Raw genomic sequence first — 24,857 nt, forward strand, 5'->3', positions numbered from 1 at the left:
GTATCAGATTGTAACTCCTATGCAAATCCAAATCTAATCAACGCCACAACGCTAGAACACCACAGCTTTACATTTCAGCCCTTCGATGGAGAAGTAACGCCAAATTTAAACTTCCACCCCAAGTTCCCAGCCTCGTCAACATCTCCGCTGCACTTCTGAACAATAACTTTGGCTCGCCATCCTCTTCCTGGCCATCAAGACCAAGGGCCCGCTTTAACAACACCACGAAAGCACTTATCCGTAATGCTGGATGTTGCATCACACTGTGCAATAGCCTCATCTTTTGTTCTCTCGGCGCGACTGTCGCATATGCCCAAAGCACGATGTGACACAGGAAGAGGGCAATCAAGCTATATGGCGCTGTGTCCACATTTCTGACACCATCATCGCTTAGATTGTTGCTCGGAGCGAGAGATACAATGGTTTTAGTGGCGTTGTATGCTGCCTGGTCCGCAATATGTGGAGATCTTCGAGCCCAATTGCTGAGATTGGTCATTGCTTGGACGATTCCACCTATCCCATCTTTCCCTATTGCGTTCTGGAGATCGGAAAGTGGTACGTCAAGAAGAATAGTGCTCAGATGATGAATCACGACTGAGCATGCGTGGAAGTGTTTTGATGCAGGATGGAAATGTGGTTGTGATCGAGTCAAGTACGATGTTGCCCACGCATCAAGAGATTCTGCCAATTGAGCATGACGTTCAGCATGAAGTTTGCGAAGGAAATTGTTTGGATCTCCTGGAGGATACATCGTGTCGTCCCCGCACGGGTCATCGTCCATAAATGTTCGTGCGACCATTGAATCGAGTGAGAATTGGAAGATTTGATGTGTCATGGACTGAAGGACGAGGAACGCGGACCATGGGTTGAGATTTATTGCAGGAAGTCGTCCATGTCCCGGCAACACGAAGGGTCCTACTGCAGCAGAGAATGATCTCGAAGGAGGTACGCTTGCAGGACCAAGAAGATTTTTCCAGTTCCTGGCAGAAGTTGCGGCCCAGAACTCTTCATCGCAGGGACACACCAGATTCCTCACTTCTCCCATTGATATGGTTGGAGGTAGATTCAGTATGCTGGGAAAGTATGAATCAATGCCGTACACAGCCCAAGCCAATCTTCTTTGAGACTCTTCTGTGATCCACCGCTTCCATTCTTCTTGGAGATTCCCTCTGATGTCTTGTTCCGGCGTCTTCATCAATTGATCACCGAATCGTACTCGTCGAATATATGTGACCAAACCTCCACGAACTACTTCCGCTAACTCAAAGGCACGCTTGTTGCCTCCCCAAATCCCAGTATGACATATCAATGCTTCAGCATAGATGATCATCGGGTCTCTCATTAGACTATTATCGCATTCAATGGCTATACGCAGATGCCAGCGGATAATATCCAGCAAAACGATCGAAAAGCGCCGAGTATGTTTGACGTTGCTATAGATCGCTCCAATGATGACGATTGCTGCAAGGAGGGGTGGAGGCAAATCAGCATTCGTGTTTACCGTAGGATGGTGGAGCACTGGCATGTGTGGAGAGAAGTTCTCGAAGAAGAGTCGAATGAAAACGTTGATGATTGGGAGTGACGGAAGAACGAATGAACCCTTTTGGGATTTGTGAAACTCGCGTCCGGCTGGAGGTTGAAGGAAGTATTGCAAACGAAGTAGGGTAGCTTCCGTGATGTCGTATCTGGAATAGTGATTTTGAAACAGTGGGTGATCATTTGGGATGTGGATAGGTTGAGCTTTGAGTATCTGACGAGAATTTGGATTCCATTGGAAGGGCCATTTATCTTCTTCTGATGCTTCATTAGGAGGAGAGGAAACTCGACTAATTCGTCCTTGGCTGCTTTCCTTCGATTTACTCCCTTCCGCATCCAACTCCTGATAATTGCTCGTGTCAACATTGGAGTATTCATGACCAGGAGTTAGCATATTTGGATCAAGAAGAACACCGAGTCCGCCCCATTCGTTCCCAACTTCCTGCATAGCAGAATAGAAATCGTACGAAAACCATTCTTGACTGAATTGATTGACTTCTGGAGGTAGGAGAAATGATGAAAAGTCGTTGGAGAAGGTATCCAGAGGATGAGGCCTCACTGGCATATTTGTATGCACTTGGGGAAACATATCATGATGCTCCGGATCTGAGTTGAGTATTGATTCATAGTGAGATTCCTGCATTGCCTGATATGTCTGTGGATTCGGATCTGTAAAGCCTGGCGATGAGATTGCACTGTTAGCCATTGGTCGTTGAATGGCAAACGCATCTCGAACGGCTCTGTAAGCGGACCCATATGGCCTCGACATACCACTCGATTCGGTGCTGTTGGTCCAAGAGGAATTACCAGCAGATTCGGATGTCATTGAACCCTGAACATCAACTTTTCTCTTCTTTCCAGACGTTTGTCGTCGTTTTGAGTCTTGATTGTCCCATCTTTCATGTCCAGCTTGATGCCGCCGCAACAAATCGCTTCTCGTGAATCCCTTTCCACATTTTGAACAGCAGTGCGACGGTGATGCATCGTCTGATGTATTGTTAGTGTTTGTACCGAGTTGAGATCATGTGAGATCTAAATTTGGGGCCTGAAACCAAGTGACTCACGTGTTTTGAGATGGCGACTTAAATTTTCACGGCGGTTGAACACTTTTGAGCATTGCTGGCAGCCAAATGTCTCTTTTTGGTTGTCATCTTCTAGTCTCGACAAGGAGTCGATGATCTCGGCAGAGCTAGAAACAGAAACATCGATATAATTCGTTGATTTCGTCCCATGGGCTCGGTCGCGCTCGAAGTCAGCCATCTTGGGACCGAAGGAGTAGATTTTCTTGGGGTTCAGAATCGGCTGGGGCGAGAGGGGAGTATAATGGAGTCGACAAGCAAAAAGTGAGACGCGTTGCCGTTCCAAAGTCCCGCAATTGTCCACTCCAAGTCCACCAAGTTACCCCGCACTAAAAATATCCAGCCTCTAGCTCTTTTGTATGATCAGGATGGAATGTCTCAACAGGAAATCGTCAGCCTCGTGATTGAGATGTAATTGAATGTCCTGGGATTGGAAGCCCAAGCAGAAATATTGGGGACAAGTGTAGATTTAACCATGTTTCAACAATTGAGCTTGAGGCATGATGACAAGAGCATTTCTGGTTTCAATTACAGCAATGCTTGAGTGTGATTATGATTCCGGAATTTCCAGGCCCGAAAAGCTTGGAATAACAGTACCGTTCAAAATCTTCTCGGCATCATCTGCTCGTTGGGTGCAGCAGATGGAGGGAGGTCTGGATAGTTCTGGCAAGCAAGGTGCAGGATTTTCAAATTATTGCAAGTATTGTAAGAGGTCTTTCAACACCGGGGACCTCTTGTTACTCTGACAGCTTGATGTGAGGCATTTTCGTGATTTAAAAGTTAAAATAAAAAAGTGATTTACCCCAAAGTCATACTTCTGGAAAGGGGCTTGGCGAGAATTTTGCGCTAGTCCCAATTCAAACACCGCCCTAGATCTGTGGCAGAAAACTTTCGTGCTTGAAATTCTTCGATGCGATTCCCCTCAAATCCACACAAGATGCCGAAACAAAAAGCCCCCAAAGGCGCTGCTTCCGCAGGGGAGATTACAGATCCGCGATTCTCGAACTTCACAACAGACCCTCGATTCCGACTTCCTTCGAAAAAGAGCGCAAGAACGAAGCTCGATAAACGGTTCTCGCGCATGCTGAAGGATGATGACTTTTCCAAGACTGCGAAGGTTGATCGGTACGGCAGAAAGTTGAACAGCGATTCGAAAAAGAAGGCATTGGAGAGATTGTATGTCCCAGAAGATGAGGAAGACGAGGAAGAGGCAGATATCGAGGTTGAGGACGATGATGTAGTGGAGAAGGAATTGGCACGCGCTGAGGGATATGATCCTGCTAGAGGTGGTGGATTCTCTTCTTCTGAAGATGAGGATGAGGAAGATGGAGGTGTGGAAATTGAAGAGGTGGAGGAGGAATTTCCTGATATGCAAGCCGAATCTGTAGCTGTGGAAATGGGCGAAATCACCCCGCGATTTGCTGTTGTAAATCTGGATTGGGACAATATTCGTTCTGTGGATTTGATGGCTGTCTTTGAGAGTTTTCTCCGACCTGGTGGGAAGATCCATAAGATTTCTATATACCCGAGTGAGTTTGGAAAGGAGAGAATGGATAGAGAAGAGCTGGAAGGTCCACCGAAAGAGATATTTGCCAAGCCTGTTGAGGAGGAGGAACCTGAAGAAGACAGCGAAGACGATGAAGAAGTCGAAGAGAAAATCAAGAAGGACTTGCAGAAAGCGGATGAGGGCAAGGAATTCGATGGGGCAGCATTACGGCAATACCAATTGGAACGATTACGATATTACTACGCTGTGGTCGAATGCTCGGACAATGATACTGCGCAGAAGATATACGAAGCCACAGATGGCACAGAATACCTCTCTTCTGCAAACTTCTTCGATCTGCGATTCATTCCTGACGGTGTCGAATTCGATGACAAGCCGAGAGACGAATGTGGTAGTGTTCCTGGAGGCTACAGACCTACAGAGTTCGTTACGGATGCTTTACAACACTCGAAAGTCAAGCTCACATGGGACACGAATCCGGAAGAGGCTGTACGGAAAGATGCAATCAAGCGGGCGTTCAGTGGAAGTCGAGCAGAGATTGGAGAGAACGATCTACGGGCGTACTTGGGCAGTGATTCGGAAGAAGATGAAGAGGACGAGGCCGCTGAAGCAGATGCACCAACATTATCGAAGAAGGAGCTGGCTAGGCAGAAGATGCGAGCAGCATTAGGACTTGCAGACGAACCCGTCAAGCCATCGAAGAAGTCAGGTCCTGTTGGGGATATGGAAGTCACATTCACGGCTGGTCTGTCTTCAAAGGAGAAGGGCAGTGTATTTGAGAACGAGCCTATTGTGGAGACTACTGCTGAACGATACGTTCGGCTCGAGAGGGAGAGGAAAGCACGGAGAAAAGAGAAAGCCAAGGCAAAGCGTGAAGGTCGGGATCCAGATGCTGAGGTTGAGGAGGCGGCTGAGGATAAGGACCTTGGTTTTGACGATCCATTCTTTGCTACAGATGAGGCTGTGAAGGAGAAAGCTTCCAAATCTCAACGCAAAGAAGATCGCCTCAAGAAGCGTGCAGCAAAGGCAGCTGAAGCTGCAGAGAAAGCGTCGAATCGTGCTGAGCTCGAGCTCCTGATGGCAGACAATGGGACTGAGCCAGCAGCAAATCTCGACCATTTCGATATCAACGAGATTGCTCGAGCCGAAAAGGCCAAGAAGAAAAAAGGCAAGAAGTCGAAGGAGATCGAGACAGGCAAGAGAGGTGGTCTTCAAGAAGGATTCGAGATGGATGTGGGTGATAGCCGGTTCAGTAAACTGTTTGAGAGTCATGAGTTTGCAATTGATCCAAGTAATCCGAAGTTCAAGGGTACTGAAGGGATGAAGAAGCTTCTTGAGGAGGGTCGGAAGAAGAGGGGCGTTGAGGGCGAGGTTGAACCTGTCGAGAAGAGGAGTAAGAAGCGGAAGGATACAGAGCATGGTGAGTTGAGTGGCCTGGTGCAGAAGTTGAAGAAAAAGGCCAAGAGGTAGCCTCGTAGAATGCAGCATCAAAACCTCACATTGGCATGACCCTGACATATAACCATTGAAAGTGTGTTCTCGAGTTCAGACATTCTAAATTACTTGCTTTTTTAGTGTCAAATTTTGATTGTCCGTCCTGAATCGAGGACTTTTAAACCTCAATTGTCTGGTTTTCACTTTGGCACTTTCAGAAATTCTCAAGTCAAAAAGTCAATATCTCATTATGAAGTTCAACGCTTTTGCATTCATGATTTAGGCTAATATACATCGGTGAATGACCCAGCTATTCCGGGCCACTGAAAATAATAATGAAGACTATCAAAGTCTCAAATGCATCGCTAAGTTAAACCCCTCTTGAATGTCCTCCAAAACCATGCAGATTGAAAGCCGTTCACATTTCCTCCATCATATGATCCACCTCCCCTTGATATCCACCACTGCCCTCGCCCTCCTGCACTGGGTCATCATCATAATCGGCCTCAACACTGACAATGTTGTCATCAGCATCGGTCTTGAGGAATCCAAACAAGTTGGCCAATTGCTTCAGACTGAGATTTGGTTGTTCGCGGTTGTATTCACCATCACGCATAGCCTAAGTCAGTTAATTTTGAACGCCCAGCAAAATCAGAGGACTTTCGAGGACCCAAAAGTAGGAACTTACTCGCTCGAGATTCTGAAGTTTGTGGAGTTGCATACTCATCATTCGCATATCGACCGAATTGCGAACTACCAGACGAGTCATGTAAGTCTCCTTTTCTTGTCCAATCCGAAAGATTCGTCCGAAAGCTTGTTGTTCAACGGCGTGATTCCACCAAAGGTCCAATGAGATGCAACGGTTGGCCCATGGGAAATTGAGTCTGAAGATGAGAATCACGCATTAGCATACCGACATTTGAGTATATTGGTGTTCGCAAAGGAAGTTTCGGTCAAAAGAACTGTAATTAATCGCATAACGATGACGGACGACACAAAGAGAAGTGTACATACCCAAGACCACCACACTTCAGGCCTGCAATCAAGATCTTGATGTTAGGATCATCTCGGAATCGGCGAATTGCCTTGGTGCGATGTTCAAGAGTCGAATCACCGGTGAGGTACAAGAAGCCCCATCCTTCGCTCTCACAGATGCGACCAATGATACGTGAAAGGGTGCGGAATTGAGCATAGATGACGACCTGTGGGTAGTTAGCATTGAAGCAGTGTGAAATTTTCAATTGTCCGGCCAAAGATGAGGACTTTCGATCGCCAATTGTCAGGAATTAAGAACAGGAAATTCAGAAATCCTTCTCCAAAGACAGTAGTGAAAAATGCATACCTTATCGAATGGAGCATCAACGAATCCCCTCAGAAGAATTGACTTCAATGCCGTAGTCTTGCTTGAAGGTGTCAAGGGGAAATCAGGGTTGTTGTCCGACTTCGTAACCCATGTGCTGTCGGCAGTGAAAGGCTCAAATCCCAAGGCATCACGACCCTTGCTGTTGGCGCTGTAGCTATGCTTCGAGCCCTTCTTCGAGGAGACAGAGTGGCGGTCATAGTCGTCATCATCGGAGATTCGAAGGCCTTCCCCAGCATGAACACGCACGGTGGTTGTGAAAACTCGGTCACACGAGGGGCAGCACATGTACTGAGAAGGAGAATCAGTAAAGTGACGATTATACAGGTATGTACTCACATCATGGCCATTATTGACACGGTCTGCCATGAATGCAGAAAGACATTCCTCGCAGAAGATATGGCCGCACTATTGCAAACTGTTAGCTAATTGTTCAAGATGCGTGAAGATTGAAACTTACATCAGTCTTCACCGCACCAACAGGAACATCAGTGCAAACGCAGCAGACCACACGGGCAAACAGATCTTTCTCGTCCAGGTTGTCAAGAGCAGGTGCGAAATCGAAATTGGCTCCATAATCACCTCTGCCAAATGGTGCTGCGAATCCAACCTCCTCACCTGTATCATGAGCATTTTGACGATGTCTCTCGGATTGCTCAACCCACTACACGACATGTTCAGCTTTGAAATACTCTGCGAGGGACAGGACATTGAACTTACAGCCTTGCATTGCTCATAGAATGGCTTTCGGTTCTCATGGTTGCTCAGCTTTGCCAACTTATCTTGCAATTCAGTGACATCCTCCAAAGTCCAAGACTCCTTGATGGTACGCTCGAGCATGAATGGATGGCCTGTGCATTGCCGAAGGCGTAGAAGTTGAACCATGAAGATACCATAGTTACGACGAGCCTCGCCCTTTGCGAAGAAGGCATTGAGGTTATTGCGGAAGCGGTTCTCGGTCTGACCGACATGTCAGTATTTGAAAGTGGGGCAAGTATCAGGACAATGAAAAGAGGAGCACGACTTACAATACGATAAATGATTTGCTCCTCAGCTGAGAAATTGACATACACAATCTCTGGATGTGGCTTTGGCAGTGTGATAATCGGTCTGTTGAGGATGGAGGTCTTCATTGTCCGACGCATCATGGTATAACTGAGCAGGGTTGAGATACGGCTGTAGGATTCTTCGGCATTGACGTCACAGAAGTATCGCTGGAAAGTGGCCCAATCCATAGTGTAGTTTGCCTTGAGGAATCGAAGGTATGGGAAGAGCCTGGATGTCTGTCAGTATTGAGGGCATTTTGAAAAGGCAACTTACTCTTCAAGTCGATTCAACAATGGAGTACCCGTAAGACACCATCTGTAAACAGACTTCAAGTTCTGACAAGCCAGACTAGTTCGTGCAGAGTTGTTCTTGATAGCTTGAGCTTCATCAAGTACAACACGGAACCATTGGATAAGGTGCAAGTCACCCAAATTTTGAATGGCCTCAGACCACCACTTCTTGTAGCCAACCTCCTGAATAATGGCTCTAGCCTTGGCATCAGGGTATGGGAATTGCTTCATGACCTCATTGTAAGATGTGACAACAATGTCGACGTCTTCCAAGACACTCTTGGGGATCTTGCTTGAGGATTTGTAGTGGATGATCTTTGGGAACATTTGAGGTTCAGTGTGGTGGCGAATCTCATCGAGCCATTGATCAATGACACCAGCAGGAACGATGATCAAGGTGGCTTTAGTACCACGACGAAGATCCTCTGCTAGAATATTAGTGGGTGTCTCAAATTTTTGCGACGGTTGCCGAATCATGAGAATTGACTTACCCTTTCCAGGTGGATTTCCAGCCATACAAGCCAGCATCTGTACTGTCTTTCCAAGACCCATAGAATCTGCCAAGAGACCACCGTTTGGAGGCTGACTACTCAACTCTCTTTGCACCATCCATTGTGCACCAAGAAGTTGATGATGATAGAGTGTACTACTCATGCCCTTGATGAGCCACTTTCCATCTTGAGCCTTGCATTGAGCATAGCCAAAGCTCTTGCTTGCCTCTCTCAATTTCTTCTTGTCATCCTTAGCAGCCTTCTTGCTAGCATAATCGCTGGTTTCGGGAACGTTCGCAAACAATTGCTGGAATTGTGTCTCCTTTGGCATCGAGCCTGTGATTTCCGGTGCTGGTTCAACATCGAATATCGAATTCATGATACGGTCTTGAATGGGGTCATTCATCATGAGATCCTCGAGGATCATCTGTCCAACTAGATCTTGGCCATTGAAGGTTCTGATGTTGTTATTCTTCAAGAGAGATTCGCCATTCTTGATCGGACCTTTCTTGCCTTTGCCCTTGCCTTTCTTTGCCTCCTTTCCCTTGCCACCTTTCTTTGTACCCTTGCCTTTGGCGCCCTTCGTGGTTTTAGGTGCCTTCGCAGCTGGATTGGCAGGTCGAGCGCGCTGTGATCGTATTAGCTGATGGCAAACATTTGAATTCCCATAAAAAATGAAAGTCGGGATACTCAAGAAACATACCTTCTTCACGGCCTTGCTGCGTTCCTTCTCACGTCTCAGCTCTTCCTCCTGGGCAAGATACTCTCTAGCATTCTTGGCACGACGCTTTCTTGGCTTGCCAGCCTTGGTAAGTCCCAAGTTCGGAGCAGCTGTGGAAGATTCAGGACGGTCAAGACCACCAAGTTCCTCTTGCAACATACGTCCAAATGCTGCGTCATCGTCACCAGCTTGACTGCCTTCATCAATATCATCGTCGCCCTCAATATTGATCGAACTAGAGCGTGGGAGTTCGCGGCTATGACGTCGAATGATCTCACTTCGCTTCTCTGGAGCTCGATCGAGAGGAACGAAGAGTGAGTCGTCATCTTGGGCTGAGCGTCGATTGGCAGCAGCACGAAGACGATCCTTGACAGCAATTTGCTTCTGAAGCTTGAACAGTAGCATCTTCTCACCGCTACCGAGGTTGCCTGCACTTGACTTCTTTTGCAAATTGGCAATATCGACCTTCATTTTCTCATATTCTTCGTCAACCTCATCGTCTTGTTCCATCCAGGAGTTGTCTTCATTGCCAGGAAGCATAGCTGCATCAACCTGCTTGGGGTCATCTCTGCCTCCACGGAAGATATCTGGAAAGTCGGGAGATTGAACCCGGACTGCAGGTCTGCCTCCATTGTTGGTACCACTTCCTTCTTCTTGAGGATCCTCTCTCAAACCTGAGGAGGAGCCTACAGTATTCGATGGAGGTTGATTGGCGCGGACAAGAAGAGCTCTTTGTCGAGCAAGTAGGTTCATGACTTGTGGCTTCTTGGGTGGAGGTGTGACAGGAGCTGGAACCTCCTTTGGCTCTTGCTTGACGAAGACCACATCATCATTCGAGGTAGTAGGACGATATTGTTGCCATTTGAGTCTGGCTTCAGCAGATGCACCACACTCATCGATGATCATCATGTCTTCATCATCATCACTGTCTGCAATCTCCAATGAAGCTTGATGTTGGACAAGTTCCTCGACAGGTGGAGTTGGGCCACGTGGGTGTTGGACACTGAAGTTTTCATGACGGTTGGATGAAGTTGATGGAGTAGGACTGGCTGGAGATGGTGTATCCTTCGATTCTTGAGAGTCTGCGATCATGGGACTTCCATTGCTTCGAGTGGAGGGGTGTCTGGGAGAATTGACTTGTGGCAAGCTTGGATCAAAGTCAGGCTCGTCACTTTCAGACTTGACACTCGCTTCTCTAAATTGGTCGTTCGATGTTGAGGTACCGGCATGAGACGATTGGTTCATGTCAGTATCGACAGGTTCAATTGATGGCATCAATTGCTGAAGACGAGCAGCTGGAGTCGAAGGCTCGTCGTCCATGAAGGCATCTTCGAATTGCTGAAGTCGTCGTAACTCTGGAGTTGGGCTATTCGTGAACCGACCGAAGTCGTCATCGTCAAGGTCATCGTAGTTCTCATCGATGTCCCTCATGATGGTTGTAGTGAGGTAGTGTTGAGGTAATGATGTGATGAAGTGATAAAGGTATTGGGAGAATGTAGTGTAGTTGTGAAGGAGGAGTTGTTGGTAATTGGGAGGGGAACTTGACTTATGTAGACCTGAGGTACGGTCTATTCAACTGACTTCGCTCGTTTGGGCGGAATCCGGGGTCGTTCGGAAAAGTGAATGTAGCCGCGGAATCTTGGGAGCCTCGACGGGGAGGAGCGGGCCGTTTGGAGTGGTGAATGTAAGAGCGGAATTTTGGGAGCCTCGTCGGGCAAACGCGGGATTGTCTAGAGAGGTGAATGTAATAGCGGAATCTTTAGATCTTCCCGCAGCGGTGGTGTTCTCCGGATAACCGAAAGTGAGAGCAGAATTCTTGAAGTCTTGTTGTGCAGGCGTGATGTTGATGTTTTGAGGCGGCGGCGGAATGATTTGCAAAGACGAACAAGGCGGGATTCCCCTTCACGGAAGGATGGTGGTGACCTGAGGAGAAAGCTGGTAATCAATGATCAGATGGAGTCGTCCAAACCCTTTTGTGTCAGCGGAATTGTAAGATCGGGGAAAAGCCGGGGCTGCAAGAACCTTTGGTTCAGCCGAGCCTAGAGACGTGGATTAAATGAGGTTGGATATGTTGACAACAGGTCGAGGAGAACTGACAGAGGTTGTGTCTCAAATGCCAAGGCTTTTCTCATTTCCCACTTGAAAGTTGTAGATGAGAAAGGTGATATGGGATGAAGTTACCGTTGAGACGAATGTGGTTGCAATGTTAAACGTTGATGTAAACCTGGAAGCTTCGAGTTCATAGTTAGTGTGGGCTCGACAACAGACATCTGCATAGAAATGTATGAAGACATACCTATGTTGCGGATCAATTTGAATGCAAAAGGAAAATGTGAGCTGTGCGCAGGTGTTAGTACGCTGATTTAAAGACGGTAGCAAGCACGGCACAGGCTATGATTTGACTAAAAGTGACAATCTGAGTCTCCAATGCGGCCTTCAGTGCCAGCAGACGTCATAGGTAGGAATGGAAAGTGAGATACTAACATTTGTAGTTCAAATTTGAACAACTGATAACGGTTCTGCGGTCCCAGAGGTTGTTGCAGGCCGAATAATGGATCAAAGATAAGGCTGACGCTGGAAAGAAAGTGAGGTTGATAGCAGGGAATGAAGAATGGAGATGTTGGTTGAAAAGAAAGATGACTTTGCAGAAGGTACATATTTGTTGTGAGGAGGTTGTTTTGCGGGAGAGAGTTGGAAGCGGAAGAGAGTTGGAAATGGAAGAGGCTTCGTTAAAGAGAAATTCTTGATCAACGTGATACCGAGGAAGGCACGAAGGACGTTGTGAAGGTAGGAACCGAAAAGGTCACAGCGCTGACGTGCCTTCCCATATTTTATGTGCGAGAATGCTGAAAATAATTAAAAGGGAGCAGTAGCTAAGATGTTAGAGAAGAGGGATGTTGTCTCGAGTGGTCTCGAGTGGTCTCGAGTGTATAGACTTGAGAGGCCTGGTTAATTTCAACCCAAGATGTAGTTGTGCTGGAAATTAGTAGACGAGCACGTGATAGAAGCGAGTTCGAAAAGGGGGTCATGGACTTGAAGTAGCATAGCTTCTCGCTCTACTTCTGCAGACTCGCAATCTGGGAGGTAGGATCTGGAACTCGATGTTTTTGAAAGGCGCTGGGAAACTCTGAAACCCACAGTTGTGAGAACATGGTCAGCATTCAGGAATCCATATCTGGACATGGATCCCACCATTCTAGGGTCATGATAAGCCGGCACTTCAACTTTGTCACTGTGCACGAAATAGATCTTCAAAACAACGTATTGGTATTTCTTCTTCGCTCTTAAATGCAGGCTTTTGATCGCTCGTACCGAATCCCGCTGACCGCGGAAAATCCTGGATTTTAAAAAAGGTCGCAAACGGGCGTGAAGAACATCTCCAAACCCACTAACGCCGGAATAGACAAGGAGATACGCGCTCATGTATTTCCCCATCGGACATTGGGGCCAGACTGTTGCTGGCAATAGAAAACAAACATTACAAGACAAATGATACATGGAAGGAACTGATTCCGAGGAGGTAGAATATAATACAAGGAGATGTTGGAGATGGGTGTCCACATGCTACTGGAGATTGAGACTCCATAAAACAGATCCCTAACCCGGAGTATGTTCTTGAGGGTTAGAGGTGGCAAAGCAAGATGCTTTCAATGTTCTTGCCCAACACTCGAATCGACTGTGTATGACGGAGTCGAGACTAAGATGAGGTTCTTCGTTCGCGAGAAATCATGCATTTGGGTCTATCCGGCAGTGGTGACAGGGTTGCCATTCGAATCGGTTTGAGGGTAGTACCAACTAGGACAAGTCAAAATTGGTGCAACGGAGGAGGGGTCTGGTGACTTACGCGCATACAGCAATGATCAAATACAAACATTGCAGAAGCATGCCTTCAAGCCAATGAGATTTGCCATCTAATGAATATTAGTTATCTTGCTGTGTCCAGGTCTGGTTTAAAATGAGAACACTTACCTCCAATAAGATAGTTGACGAGGAGAACGGCCACGAATAGAACAGCGACTTGGAATCCATCAAAGCTCAAAGTCATATCTCCCTTGCCCATGATCCAACCAATGACAACCAGGAGCGGGATCAGGAAAAGGGAAACCTGCATGCTAGAGCCTACAGCGACACCAATAGCAAGATCCATTTTGTCCTTGCAGGCCACAGTGACAGCAGTAGCATGCTCAGCAGCATTTCCGACAATCGGCAAGAGGATAAGACCAACGAACTCGACTGAGACGGTACCACTCTCGGTGATTGAACCAATGCCATCAACCATGAATTCAGCGCAAAGTCCAATGATTGCTGTAGCACCAGCAAGAGTAGCCCAGGCAACAGCGATGTGAAGAGTGGGTTCCTCGGGCTCCTCATCTGCTTCTTCGTATGCAGTAGTCTTGATCAATTCATCATTTGGAGGTCGGTCAATAACATGAGGGCGACCAGCTCCTGCTCCAATACCACCAGCTTTGGCAAGACCTTTAGAAATGGCGCCCTGGGGCAGAGCATGCTTGCGAGGCTTCATGGGAACTTTCTGACTTTCCTCATTGAACATGTCAACGTGGGTGTGTAGCTGGAAGTAGAGATATCCAGCGTAGACGACTAAGAGGATAACAGCTGTTCCACGTGAAAGAGCGGCGACCGAAGATGTTGGCGTATTGCTGAATTGATCGAAACAGGTGGGAATGATGACACTTCCAACGGCCAGAGCCAACAAACTAGCAGCAGTCTGAGCAACGGTCTTGTTGAAGAATTGCTCGGATCTCCTCAAACCACCAAAGAAGAAGCACATTCCCATAACAAGGAGTAGGTTGGATAAGATACTGCCGATAAGCGAAGTTTGAACAACGACGACTTCATCTTTGGCCAGAGCAATGACGGCAACAATCAATTCTACAGCATTTCTGAAAACAGTTAGCGTTGCAAAATCAAAGATTCCGGGATACATACCCAAAAGAAGCATTGAGAAGACCACCCAAACTCTCTCCGAGATGTAGAGCAATTTCCTCAGTTGCAAAACTCAACATCCCTGCAAGAGGAATAATGGCAATGAAATTGACGGTGAAAACGACTTTGCCGTCGACTCCAGCATAATTCAGAGCAATACCCACAGGCGCCGCAATCAAGAGGATGTTGACCCAAGAGCTGAAAATGGTCCGAGAGATTTGATTTCGGAAAGTGAAAGGTTCTGAGTGGTACAGCTCCTTTCCCTTGTACCAAGGTCTCTTCTTAGGCTTGTCATCTTCTTCGGCCGGCTTATCCTTCTTGTTGAAGAACTTTCCAACGAATCTTCGGCGTGCCTTCTCCTCGTTGCTTCTTGGTCGCGTGCCCCGTCTCTCTACAGCGGTTTCCTCACTATCGGCTTCTCTAGCTTTCGACGTACTTGTAGCCGACGTCATTTCGTATTCGCCCTCTTTCGAACCTCTGCGTATAGTATCTCCATTTGTAGTCTGGCTGAAATTTCTCGAATGGGGAGGTTCTGTTTGGACAGCTGATAGTGGTGTCTCGTCCTCGACCTGTGGTGCGCCGGTAAATATTCCATCTCCTCTTGTGTTGATGCCAGCTTCGAGGTCGTTCGGTGAGGAGGGAAAGGTAGAGGATCGTTTGCCCTTCTTGAAAGGATTATACGAGTCGCCATACCAGGCTTCCTTGCGAGCCTGACGCTTGATTTGATCTAATCCGGCCATTGTAAGCAAACGAAGAAATAAGAGAAGCAGAGAGCGCAAAGATGCATTTCTGCTTATGCGCGAGGAGTTGACTGACGCATATTGAAGTTAGACATGATTCAAGAATTGACCGAATGGGCTATTCAGTATTATGATGTTGTTGATGTTGGTGGAAGATTGAAAGCAAGGCGGGAATTCGACGATAAATGATTTGATCCTGGCCTTGGCGGAATTGATTGGATTGGGCTGTGAATGAGGCCGGTCGGCGGGTAGGGGTCGTTCTTGGGATTTGGATTTGGATTTGGGGGAAGGGGGTGGCTTTTCTTGCCGAGTATGGTTGGCAGAACAAGGGCAGGATTATTGGTGCCGTCGGGTAGGAAATCGATGAGGCAGAGTTCAGGCTGCGAGGGAGAAAGGTGGAAGCAGAGTGATTCGAATGGTGAAAGGCTGGCTGGACTGGGCTGGCTGCAGTGCTGTCGGGCGTCTGCTGATGGTGTGAAAGTGCCCTGTGCGCTGTGTGACAAGAACCAGAGACTCTTGGGGTCGATTTCTGCTGCTCGAGTCGTCGCGATGCGATCTTATCAATCAAATCGGGCTCGCAAGTGAATTGAAATAATGCGCGGCGAAAGGTACAACCGGTCGTAAGGTGGATATGAACAGTCGCAGCGCAAGATCACACAGCCTCGTGTTGTCGTGTCGTGCGCAGGCAAATCAATTAATTTGGCCTCGTTGGGGGCTGAGGGGATTCTGAGTCCAGTGAGGGGAAAGCCTGAAGTAGAGCCTCGGGGTAATCCTAGGCCTGGAGACTGATGTGAATGCTGCAGTGCACCGCCTTCTCTCGCCTGACGACGAAACTGATGATTCACGTTGCGCGCGTGTCGTCGTGATCGAGGTGGAATCCGAGATCCGTCGTTTGGGTCAACAGAAAGTTGCTGCGAAGAAGGGAAAAAAGATGGCACGGTGTTCTTGTAGGAGATTGGGGTGTTTCGATTCAATTTTACGGGTTGGACGCGGTCCTGCTTGGCATTCTGGCACTGCCACTGCCACTGCTGTGTTGACGGTTGACCCCCCAGGAGATGCCAAGAGGCCAAAGAAGGGCAAAAACACGGAAGACACCCACTCAAAAGTGAGGATATCGCCAGCGATGTTCAAAGATTAGATCATTTGCGTGCCCCCCAACAGTCCAGCAAGCAAGGTTCCTCGGTACCGCTTGGTCTCGTTCCCTTCCTCCACTTCACTACTTACTACTCATCAAATCTCGTCCACGTCCGCGCGTTACCTACGCACTGGGTACCTTTTCTGGCCGATGATTCTTTTCCAGCGGTCTTCGCAAGAACAGTCAGTTCTGCATCAACTAACCTTAGCCAGCGCGCGCCTACTTGGATGACGCTGACGGCTCTGGACAGTTTCTCATAGGTGCGATACCGTTCTCACTGTGTACTTCTAGATACAAATGTACGTTCCGGCTCCGGATTATCTCGGACTCCTGTGGCCCAGCTTCGGACGCTTTGCGAGGTCTGACTTGCAGCTGGCGGAAGCCTTTCTTCATCAAATTGTCGATCGTCTAAAAGGAGGCTTTTCCTTCTTCCTCGCGCACTGAACTCCATAACAGGCTTGGAGAGCGGGAAATGTAACACTCCCAGCGGTGAGATTCAGCTGGCTTCACTGGATCTGAAGCCAACACATGAATCACTCTTCTTCCACGTAGCGGCACGGCTATTCAAACATTGCTACATTCACCGTCTTTCAAACGCAACGCTGCATGACGGCGAGATACCTATCTTCAAACCTTCACAAACAAGAAAACCCGTCACTTGGCAGCTTGGCAAACCTTGGGTGACAGCAGAGATCAAGCTCACCAAGCTCACCAAGCTCACACTATTCGTTCAAGCTCTCCGATCCAGGTACCGTCACCGTTGTGCGATCAAGATTCTCGATTCGTGGCTAAACGATTCGAGGTGCATCGTCAAGTGTCAAGCCACATACGACAACGCATCATTACGCAGCGATTATCACCTGAGTCCAAACATCGCCTTCACGCCAACCAATCGAGAGTACAGAATTGTAAGTTTGCAGATTTGTTTCCGAGGCCATGACGAGAATTCAGGCAATTCGGTGTGGCTGAGACATTCGGGAATGATGGAGAATGTTTCAGACCCTTGCCACTCACGTGGGTGCCCGAGATACGTGCGAATTTGTGAGTTGTCAACGCTTTGCTTGATGAAATCCTTCAGCGAGCGTTGGCTATTACTGCTCGTGGTCATAAAATGCGAGTTGCATGGACATGGGCTGGATTTGATCAAGCAAGTAAAAAGTCATCAATTGTTTACTTCTGAGGTGGTGACATGGAAATGACCTCAAATTTTGCAAGCTTCTCTTTCCCGCCTTCTCTCAAGTGCATCTCTCCCCTCGGGCGGAGTCAGAGGCGAAAGTTTTCCAGTTACTGCGAATTTATTCAAACAGTAGCTCATTCCAGTCATAAGACAGCCATCAGCTTCAGCAGTGCATGAAGATTACAGACGTTCTGTTCTGTTGGATGAGATATGTCAGCTTAGAAGTTTCCTGAGCAAGTACTGGCTGTACCAACTCACCAGCCATGTAACCACTTCTTGAGAAGCCGTTCGGAGCCTGATTATTCCTCGATGATTTGGAACGGAGGTGGAGGAGATGAATCAGATAACAAAAGCGACAGCGATGAGCAGTTGAAGCTGTGGTTTAGAGAGTCGAACATGGATGTGTTGTCTTTCTTCGCAGGTGTCTATTGATCAGAGTAGCTTGGGTCAGTGAGCGGAATGCGACTATCATAGGAGAAGGGATTGTTGTGAAGCAAATAGCCCTGAGCAGCATTACAAGCATATCCCAGCAAACTAGAGCCCAGAAGCCTACACAAACGGCATGCCAAATGAATTCGATTCAGTCGTCTAAGTGCAAAGCTACTTTACATCCTTAGCTAACATATTCTTTGCATGCTCAAACCCAAGCGTCTTGTACTCCGTCTCATTGTAATAGATACTATTCACATCCCCCAAATTACTTCCTGGCACACTCAGATCATAAGTCCCAAACTGCCAGATCTGATCAGCAGCAAGTCCACTCTTCACCACAGTCTCCTGCCACGGTCCCTCCGTCTCTGTATGATTATTCGGAAATGGAGTTCCGTATTCCTCAAGGATTACCGGTTTTCCAATCGCTGCCCCAATTGCGTCGTGCTGCTGGATCCATTCGTTGCCCCAAGTGTAGTTGTAGCCCCAAGAATTGGGATACAAATGGAAGACACCGTAATCCAAGGTCTTGATCTTTAGATTTGCGGCAAAGTCAATGCCTTCACCACCACCATAAGCGTACGAACCATCTCCATAACCGTCAGCAGGTGCGAGCCATCCTTCATCGCCTAGAGTGACCATATGGTCGGAATCCAGACTTTTGATGTAGCTTGAGATGTCAGTTGCCCAATTCGTGATAACGGAAGTGTCGCATCCATGACAGCGTGGTTCATTACATAGCTCCCATGCAAAGATGGCAGAAGAATTGGAGTATCGAGTAACAAGAGTCTTGATATAAGCTTTGTATGCTTTCTGGGCAGCTGCGTTAGTGTAGAAGGTAGTTGCATTGTTCCCAAATGCGTTTCCATATGCAGCAATACCTCCGTAGTCGCCCCAATTGTTGATGAATGGGAGGACAAGCTTCACACCATACTTTTCCGCCGAGGAGATCACGTAATCCAACCGTTGCAGGCCATCCGGACCGAAATTGAGATATGAGCCTGTTGAGTTGAGGATCTGGAAGTAGACCTTGTTTGGGTCAGTTGCTGATGGATCTGGGATTGTGTTGACGTCTCCGAATCCCCAGACGCGAAGGATCTTGTAGCCTGTCTGATTTCTGTGAGAATTGACCTTCAATGATTGGGATAATTTCATACATTGACAACCTGTTGAAGTGTGGTATCAACGTCAGAGTTGTTGCTCAAATGACCAAGCCACCATGCATTGCTGCCTTCCAAATGTAAGCACAAGCATATGAAGTTAACAGGAGACTTACCAGCAAAGTACTCAACCTTGCCATCTATATCGAAGAGCCGGCCAGATACTTTGGCATTGATTCCGGTTTTCCCAATCGGGTAAGAACAATCTGGTTGCTTGGCTGATGAGGATTGAATTGTGGGAGCTGCATTGGCAGTGAATGCGAGCAAGAAGCCCAGGAAGGAGACTTCGATCTTCATGGCGAAGGAGGTTGATGCAGAATCACATAGAACATGAAGGGCAATTGTAAAATCCTTTTGTATTGAATTACCCCTCGGCACTAGACAGTGCCTGGAGAAAACTATCTACAAAACGACCAGGGGTTCGGGCCGTTATGATGCGCGAACGAATGAAAGTATTCTCATACATATGCGGGGCAAGGCTATTGAGCTGTTGATGAACTGGTTGAAAATACAGTATATAAAATTATCCGACACGGAACCTCACGTTCCGAGGCAAAATAGGAAGGAGACTGCGACATAATGTGAGGCTCTCGGAATCTGGGCCTGAAATCCTCATCACTGGACACAAGATCCCATCTACAATTCTTAGACACGGTTAGATCGTGAGGGGTAGCTGCAGTCGTGGCGATTCCAACAGAGTTTCTCCGTGCAGGGATACTTGCTGCATAGACACTACAACCGAAGGAAAACCAGACGCTTCTCGAGAAACCACTTGGTAGTCCACTTCGAAGAACCCGCGCCATCCAAGAGAATAAAATACTCACACCGACAGAGAGAGCGTCCACTTGGGGGTTCTTTCTTGGTTCTTTCTTCGCTGTATGAACATCGAGAGATAGGAAAGTCGACACGCACCACAATATCGAGGTACGCACATCACACTCTTCATTCAACATTAGCATCTTTAGGTTCAGGCAAGAGAATTATTTGTGAGACCGACCCTTTCTGTATAATTCCCAAGCGTTGATCGCCTCCCATGACGCCTTCAGCAAACTCCAGCACCCATATTCGACGCTCTTCTTTCGCAAACCATCGCAAACCAAGGAGTATATTTAGTATCGGTATCTAGTGGAGTAATCTGGCACAAGTCAGCAACCTATTCTCTATCAAGCAGCAGTTCAACATACCCTTTGGACTAACAACCAAACCACGACCCTTCTTCGCTCCACGGTAAATCGTCTCGATGATATCGATCAACTCCTGCTTGTCCTCCAGAACCCAGTTGAGTTTGTTATTGTTACCGGTACCGAAATCGCACATCATGTGTTTATTGCGGAAGAAGAACATGAGGGTCATAGGATCGTAGAGTTCATACATCTGCTTGAAGTCGGGGACTTGATCGAGATCGCAGACGTAGATGACAGCGAAGTTCTTGACACGGTCGGCAATACCTAGAGGATTAGCCAGAGAGCAGAGGTTGAGAAGATTTGACTCACGATAGAGGACCTCATCCTGTCGCATACAATCAGGATCCCAATCACGACCGAAGCGGATAATGACCAGACGCTCGTCTTCAGACATGATGGCCTGGTCGACGTGCCATCCAGTAATAAGATGAGGCAATACAACTGAGCCCATGATTCAGGTTGCGCGGCGCTGTTGAAGTGTAGAGGTTGGAAAAAGTTGGTGGTTTAGGTACGAGGCTGGGATCTTGGAAGTCAAGATTTGGTGGGGTCATTGGCGCTAATCCATTTTGGTCAAGCTCTCACGTGGACTCACCTCCCCCCACCTGGATCCTCCTCGCATGTACATAGAGGTGTATTTGTAATCTGTGGATCTTATCGATGTAAAGTACCCTCTAGATCCGATCTTCGGGGCAATTGAGAGCTTTAAGCTCGCAGATCATCATCATCTACCTCAGATATCCTGACATTGCGGGGTATTTATCACTGACCATCTACCTCTCTTTCCTCAACTCACTGCTCCTTTCATTCCTATTCACCATAATTCATCGTGTCACTAAATGTCTCAACTAATCTTCTACGATTTGCCAACAAAAGAACCACGAGTATCTTGGTCATACAATCCTTGGAAAAGTACGTCTTGTCCCTGACATTGTTGGTTTTTCTAACACTTTCAGCTCGATTGGTTCTTAACTACAAGAAACTTGAATACAAGACCGAATGGACGGAATATCCTGATATCGAATCAAAGTTCAAAGATCAGTAAGTCGCTCTGTTGCCCAACTTGCACTTGGCTCACGGTATTAGCGTCCCTCCAAACCCACCCGATGACACTCCATATACTATTCCCGTGGTGCAGTTCCCTGATGGAACGTATGTCATGGATTCCAAGAAGATAGCTACTAGAATCGAGAAAGAACACCCAGAGCCACACCTCCACCTGGATTCGCCTATCCTGGAACAGTTGAGCAAAATTACGCCCAAAGCTATGGGGCCATTGAGGGGAATTGCGTTGCCCGGAGTGCACGCAAACCTGCTGCCAGAGAGATCAAAGGAATATTTCGGCAGAACGAGACAAGCTAGATTGGGTAAGACTCTTGAACAATATGGAAAGGACTCGGGTGGAGAAGAGGCCTGGATGGAAGCTCTACCAGGAATCAAGGAATTAGGAGAGCTTGTCAAGGCGAATGGAGGACCATTCGTGATGGGGAAAACACGTGAGGATGCCTTTCTCGTCTTTTGGCAATTTCTGACACGTCAATAGCCTCGTATGCAGATTTCGTGATTGTGTCATGGCTTCAGTTCATGAAAGTCATTGAGGAGGGCGTATATCAGCGTTTGGTTGGTCTCGAACCAGCACTTGGAGAACTTTACAACGCTTCAAAGCCATGGCTTGAAAGGAATGATCATTAGCTTCAGTAGGATTCGCTGTTATGGTCTTCAGCGAGAGGGGAGGTGGAAACTTGAGCAGGCACATGTTTGTGTGTTAGCGACTTTTCAAGTATGGTAGTCAGAAGTATTGCCATTGGAGTTCTGCAACGTGGCAAGGAAGCCGTATTCGGAATAGCCAAGTAACAAGTTAAAAGAAAAGACTGAATGGGACTGTTCTCTCAAATTGTTTGCAGATGCCATTCATTTCGGCCAGTGCATTTGAACTGAGCCCGCCAACAAGTTGGGCTGCAACAGCCGTTGCTGCAATTACACCTGTTGCCCTCTGAAGCGAATCCACAGCGAGTATGAATTTGGTAGCGTGTCTCTATCGACGAGCCCATGCAGAAGAAAAAAGTATATGAAGTCAAGGAGAGCCTTGCTCCAGGCATTCGAGGCTGTGAGTATAACCCCAAAATCTGCCTCACTTCATCACAAGAGTGGGCAACGGGGGTCTATGCTCGCTCCACTTGGGGCTGAGCCCCGAGAAAACAAATGATAATTACACAAAAGTTCAGGCCCAACAAAGCATTCGAAGGAAACATGCACGTCAAGACGATTGACAAGGAAGTTCGAGAGTACAGGTGGATAATTGTTGGTTGTTATCTTGTGTCCTACATCTCGCTCTTGACCTGTGGCCGCAATTCCACGCGGCTTGTTCTGTTCGCTATCTCGCGAACGTCCTTTTGGTAAAGGCAAGACATTGGAAGAACATCCTCACAGACCCTGCCTCGAACAAGGCATCTTCATGTCTCGCCTTAGCCTTGTGAATGAGTCCAGATCATTCAACAGTAGTTCTTCAACCCTTTGGTCTGCCCAACCCTTTCAAACGCAGGTACACATCACAGCCCCACCCATACAAACTCTGCACAGCAATGCCTCCTCCAAAGTACTCGGCATAGGCTCTACTCAAAGGCAGTCCGTATCCCAGACCAGCGATGGAGCTTCCTTCTCCTCCAGCACCTGACATTGCATTCAATGCATCTATGCTTCCATTACCCGGCCCTTGTCCTGGAAGGTCATCTTCATCCGAAAATGTGGTAAAAGAATATGACCAGATATTTGGCAACACCTCGGGACTAATACCACCACCACGGTCCCGGATGCGGATCGTAACACCAGGAGCTGGGTCTTCGAAGGGTCTGATCGGTGGATTATCATCTGTAGCTGAAGAGCCATTCTTTACACTCCGATCCTTTTCTCTTGGGCTCTCAGGCTCTGCAGCAATGGTAATGATAACTGGTTCGTGGGACTTTCCAGATTCGACGGTTGCTCTGAACGCGTTCTTCAATAGTTCCGTGATGATATACTCCAAATGGACTGGCACGAATGCAAATGTAGTCCCAGGCTCTCCGTCAATAACCCAAGTTGGCCGTACGCCATACTTCAACTCGCAAATCTCCGAAACGAAGTTCCCACATGAATTGATGATGGACGCAGGTTGCAGTGCTGTATCAATGACTCCAATGTATGAGGACTGGCTGTTTTCTTCGTGATAGCTTGATTTGGGGTCTTGGTGTGGCTGAGAGGACACATGCAGAGCAATGTGTTGTTCAGCGATCAATCTTGTCCCTATTCGTGCTCGTAGATGCTCGTCCAGGAACCGGGTCACCTCAATTGGGTTGATATACTTCCTGCATTCGAGAAAGCCTCGAGCGAGAGTGGGTATAGTATGAGAGTGTGTTTCAACCAAGTCTGCGAGGACGCTCGTAAATTTAATCTCGTCTTCGAGGCTGCTTATTGTCTTCTCCTTGTAAGGAAGTAATGTGGACAACGAGTGGAGGTAATTGTTATAGATCTTCGAGATATTCGGATTCGATACCACTATGAATGGCAGGTTTCGTAGAGCTTGGATTCGATGTGCTAACCGTATAGGAAGGAGGGAGAGGGTAAAGTTCGCACTGGAGAATAACGCGTCCGTAGAAAGCGGTGGACGCCCATGTCTGAATTCAAGGTATCAGTAAAGGCACCAACAGCAGGGATCAGTCTGCAGATACTTCACAAGGTCTGCTAAACTCAGAGCATGTAATGGCTTGCTTGCAAGGCTTGCAACCTCATCGTCGGCGATGGTTGTGGAGCTGGGTGGATGTGACCATTTGTGAGCTGACGGTGAGGGGTGTCGAGCAAAGGTTGAAGAATAAGATATTTGTCTCGACCACGGTAAGATGATTCTACCCACTCTTGCAGATGGTGGTGGGAGAAGGGATATCATGATGGTATTGGTAGAAGGGAGCAAATCAATTATTTCGACATTTCTGAGGTTGTGAAATCAGCCGAGGTTGGCAACATTGCTTCTAGCCATTCCAACTACGAATTCAATGATCCAACTTTTCACATACGAAATGGGAAGACGAAAGCGTGTTATATCATTATGCAATTGTCCTAGCCTCCATGAATGCGCCCGGCCTATCTATCCCATGGTTGACTCCTTAACCCTGTGTCTTCACTTCGCTGTCAAGCTCGACGGTCTCAATGTGTGGGCTGCTCTCGAAAGCACTGACTGAATCCTTTGGCATATCGACACTTAGATTTCATTAGCTTTCTTTTCAGAATAGAGGATCTGAGTACTTACACAAATGCAGGAATTAGAGTGTAGGTATCTACGATCTTGCCTCCTTGCTCTTCGACCAACTTCTTGGCTCTAATCTGGGTCAGTATATGGAAGCTGAAGCCAAGTAGCAGTAGACTCACGGCTCGACATCAGCCTTTGTCTTGCAGTTAACCTGAGTTGGGTATCAGCATGGCATCAATACAAGAATCGGACTGCTCACAATGTGTCTAACCATGGTGACGGTAATTGAATATGGATTTTGAGACTTGAATTGGGAGGAATTGGGTTTTATTCTTTGGTTTGTATGAACTTTCAATAGATGAATCAGAATGGAAGAGAAGTCGACCAAGCATTTATATGGATTCCAT

General features: G+C 47.4%; 10 protein-coding genes across 10 annotated transcripts; 2 read left to right on the forward strand and 8 right to left on the reverse strand.

Annotated features, from left to right (window-relative positions):
* Nucleotides 1–67: 67 nt before the first annotated feature.
* On the reverse strand, nt 68–2,796 carry LY89DRAFT_586564 (uncharacterized protein; the record flags this gene model as incomplete). The annotated part of the gene is made up of 2 exons (XM_018209375.1): nt 68–2,523; nt 2,601–2,796. The coding sequence occupies 2 exons, from the start codon at nt 2,794–2,796 to the stop codon at nt 68–70; spliced, it is 2,652 nt and encodes an 883-aa protein (XP_018070992.1).
* Nucleotides 2,797–3,552: 756 nt separating this feature from the next.
* LY89DRAFT_707793 (uncharacterized protein) lies at nt 3,553–5,723 on the forward strand (the record flags this gene model as incomplete). The annotated part of the gene is made up of 2 exons (XM_018217639.1): nt 3,553–5,542; nt 5,698–5,723. The coding sequence occupies 2 exons, from the start codon at nt 3,553–3,555 to the stop codon at nt 5,721–5,723; spliced, it is 2,016 nt and encodes a 671-aa protein (XP_018070993.1).
* A 101-nt stretch (nt 5,724–5,824) lies between these two features.
* On the reverse strand, nt 5,825–9,324 carry LY89DRAFT_647352 (uncharacterized protein). The gene is made up of 10 exons (XM_018211953.1): nt 8,745–9,324; nt 8,237–8,678; nt 7,945–8,191; nt 7,637–7,876; nt 7,377–7,580; nt 7,256–7,324; nt 6,899–7,207; nt 6,571–6,758; nt 6,245–6,440; nt 5,825–6,175 (listed from the first exon to the last, which is right to left on the reverse strand). The coding sequence occupies exons 1-10, from the start codon at nt 9,169–9,171 to the stop codon at nt 5,975–5,977; spliced, it is 2,523 nt and encodes an 840-aa protein (XP_018070994.1). The 5' UTR covers nt 9,172–9,324; the 3' UTR covers nt 5,825–5,974.
* Nucleotides 9,325–13,305: 3,981 nt separating this feature from the next.
* Nucleotides 13,306–14,861, reverse strand: LY89DRAFT_586432 (calcium/proton exchanger; the record flags this gene model as incomplete). Its single annotated transcript, XM_018209367.1, has 3 exons — nt 13,306–13,376; nt 13,435–14,366; nt 14,413–14,861. The coding sequence occupies 3 exons, from the start codon at nt 14,859–14,861 to the stop codon at nt 13,306–13,308; spliced, it is 1,452 nt and encodes a 483-aa protein (XP_018070995.1).
* Nucleotides 14,862–18,061: 3,200 nt separating this feature from the next.
* On the reverse strand, nt 18,062–19,347 carry LY89DRAFT_749482 (glycoside hydrolase; the record flags this gene model as incomplete). Its single annotated transcript, XM_018221173.1, has 3 exons — nt 18,062–19,000; nt 19,048–19,121; nt 19,167–19,347. The coding sequence occupies 3 exons, from the start codon at nt 19,345–19,347 to the stop codon at nt 18,062–18,064; spliced, it is 1,194 nt and encodes a 397-aa protein (XP_018070996.1).
* Nucleotides 19,348–19,399: 52 nt separating this feature from the next.
* On the reverse strand, nt 19,400–20,186 carry LY89DRAFT_88712 (uncharacterized protein). The gene has a single exon (XM_018223491.1). The coding sequence runs from the start codon at nt 20,007–20,009 to the stop codon at nt 19,530–19,532; it is 480 nt and encodes a 159-aa protein (XP_018070997.1). The 5' UTR covers nt 20,010–20,186; the 3' UTR covers nt 19,400–19,529.
* Nucleotides 20,160–20,685, reverse strand: LY89DRAFT_697712 (thioredoxin-like protein 4A; the record flags this gene model as incomplete). Its single annotated transcript, XM_018216927.1, has 3 exons — nt 20,160–20,185; nt 20,235–20,498; nt 20,544–20,685. 3 exons carry the CDS (start codon nt 20,683–20,685, stop codon nt 20,160–20,162), a joined length of 432 nt encoding a protein of 143 aa, XP_018070998.1.
* A 174-nt stretch (nt 20,686–20,859) lies between these two features.
* Nucleotides 20,860–22,275, forward strand: LY89DRAFT_685548 (uncharacterized protein). The gene is made up of 4 exons (XM_018215106.1): nt 20,860–21,143; nt 21,188–21,272; nt 21,318–21,727; nt 21,775–22,275. Exons 1-4 carry the CDS (start codon nt 21,071–21,073, stop codon nt 21,921–21,923), a joined length of 717 nt encoding a protein of 238 aa, XP_018070999.1. The 5' UTR covers nt 20,860–21,070; the 3' UTR covers nt 21,924–22,275.
* A 462-nt stretch (nt 22,276–22,737) lies between these two features.
* Nucleotides 22,738–24,150, reverse strand: LY89DRAFT_586102 (alpha-ketoacid dehydrogenase kinase; the record flags this gene model as incomplete). Its single annotated transcript, XM_018209355.1, has 2 exons — nt 22,738–23,881; nt 23,936–24,150. 2 exons carry the CDS (start codon nt 24,148–24,150, stop codon nt 22,738–22,740), a joined length of 1,359 nt encoding a protein of 452 aa, XP_018071000.1.
* Nucleotides 24,151–24,367: 217 nt separating this feature from the next.
* LY89DRAFT_734740 (uncharacterized protein) lies at nt 24,368–24,724 on the reverse strand (the record flags this gene model as incomplete). Its single annotated transcript, XM_018219938.1, has 4 exons — nt 24,368–24,461; nt 24,511–24,579; nt 24,630–24,661; nt 24,710–24,724. The coding sequence occupies 4 exons, from the start codon at nt 24,722–24,724 to the stop codon at nt 24,368–24,370; spliced, it is 210 nt and encodes a 69-aa protein (XP_018071001.1).
* Nucleotides 24,725–24,857: the final 133 nt, after the last annotated feature.

This window comes from Mollisia scopiformis, assembly GCF_001500285.1.
Source record: "Mollisia scopiformis unplaced genomic scaffold LY89scaffold_13, whole genome shotgun sequence".
In the NCBI taxonomy this organism is placed as follows: Eukaryota; Fungi; Ascomycota; class Leotiomycetes; order Helotiales; family Mollisiaceae; genus Mollisia; species Mollisia scopiformis.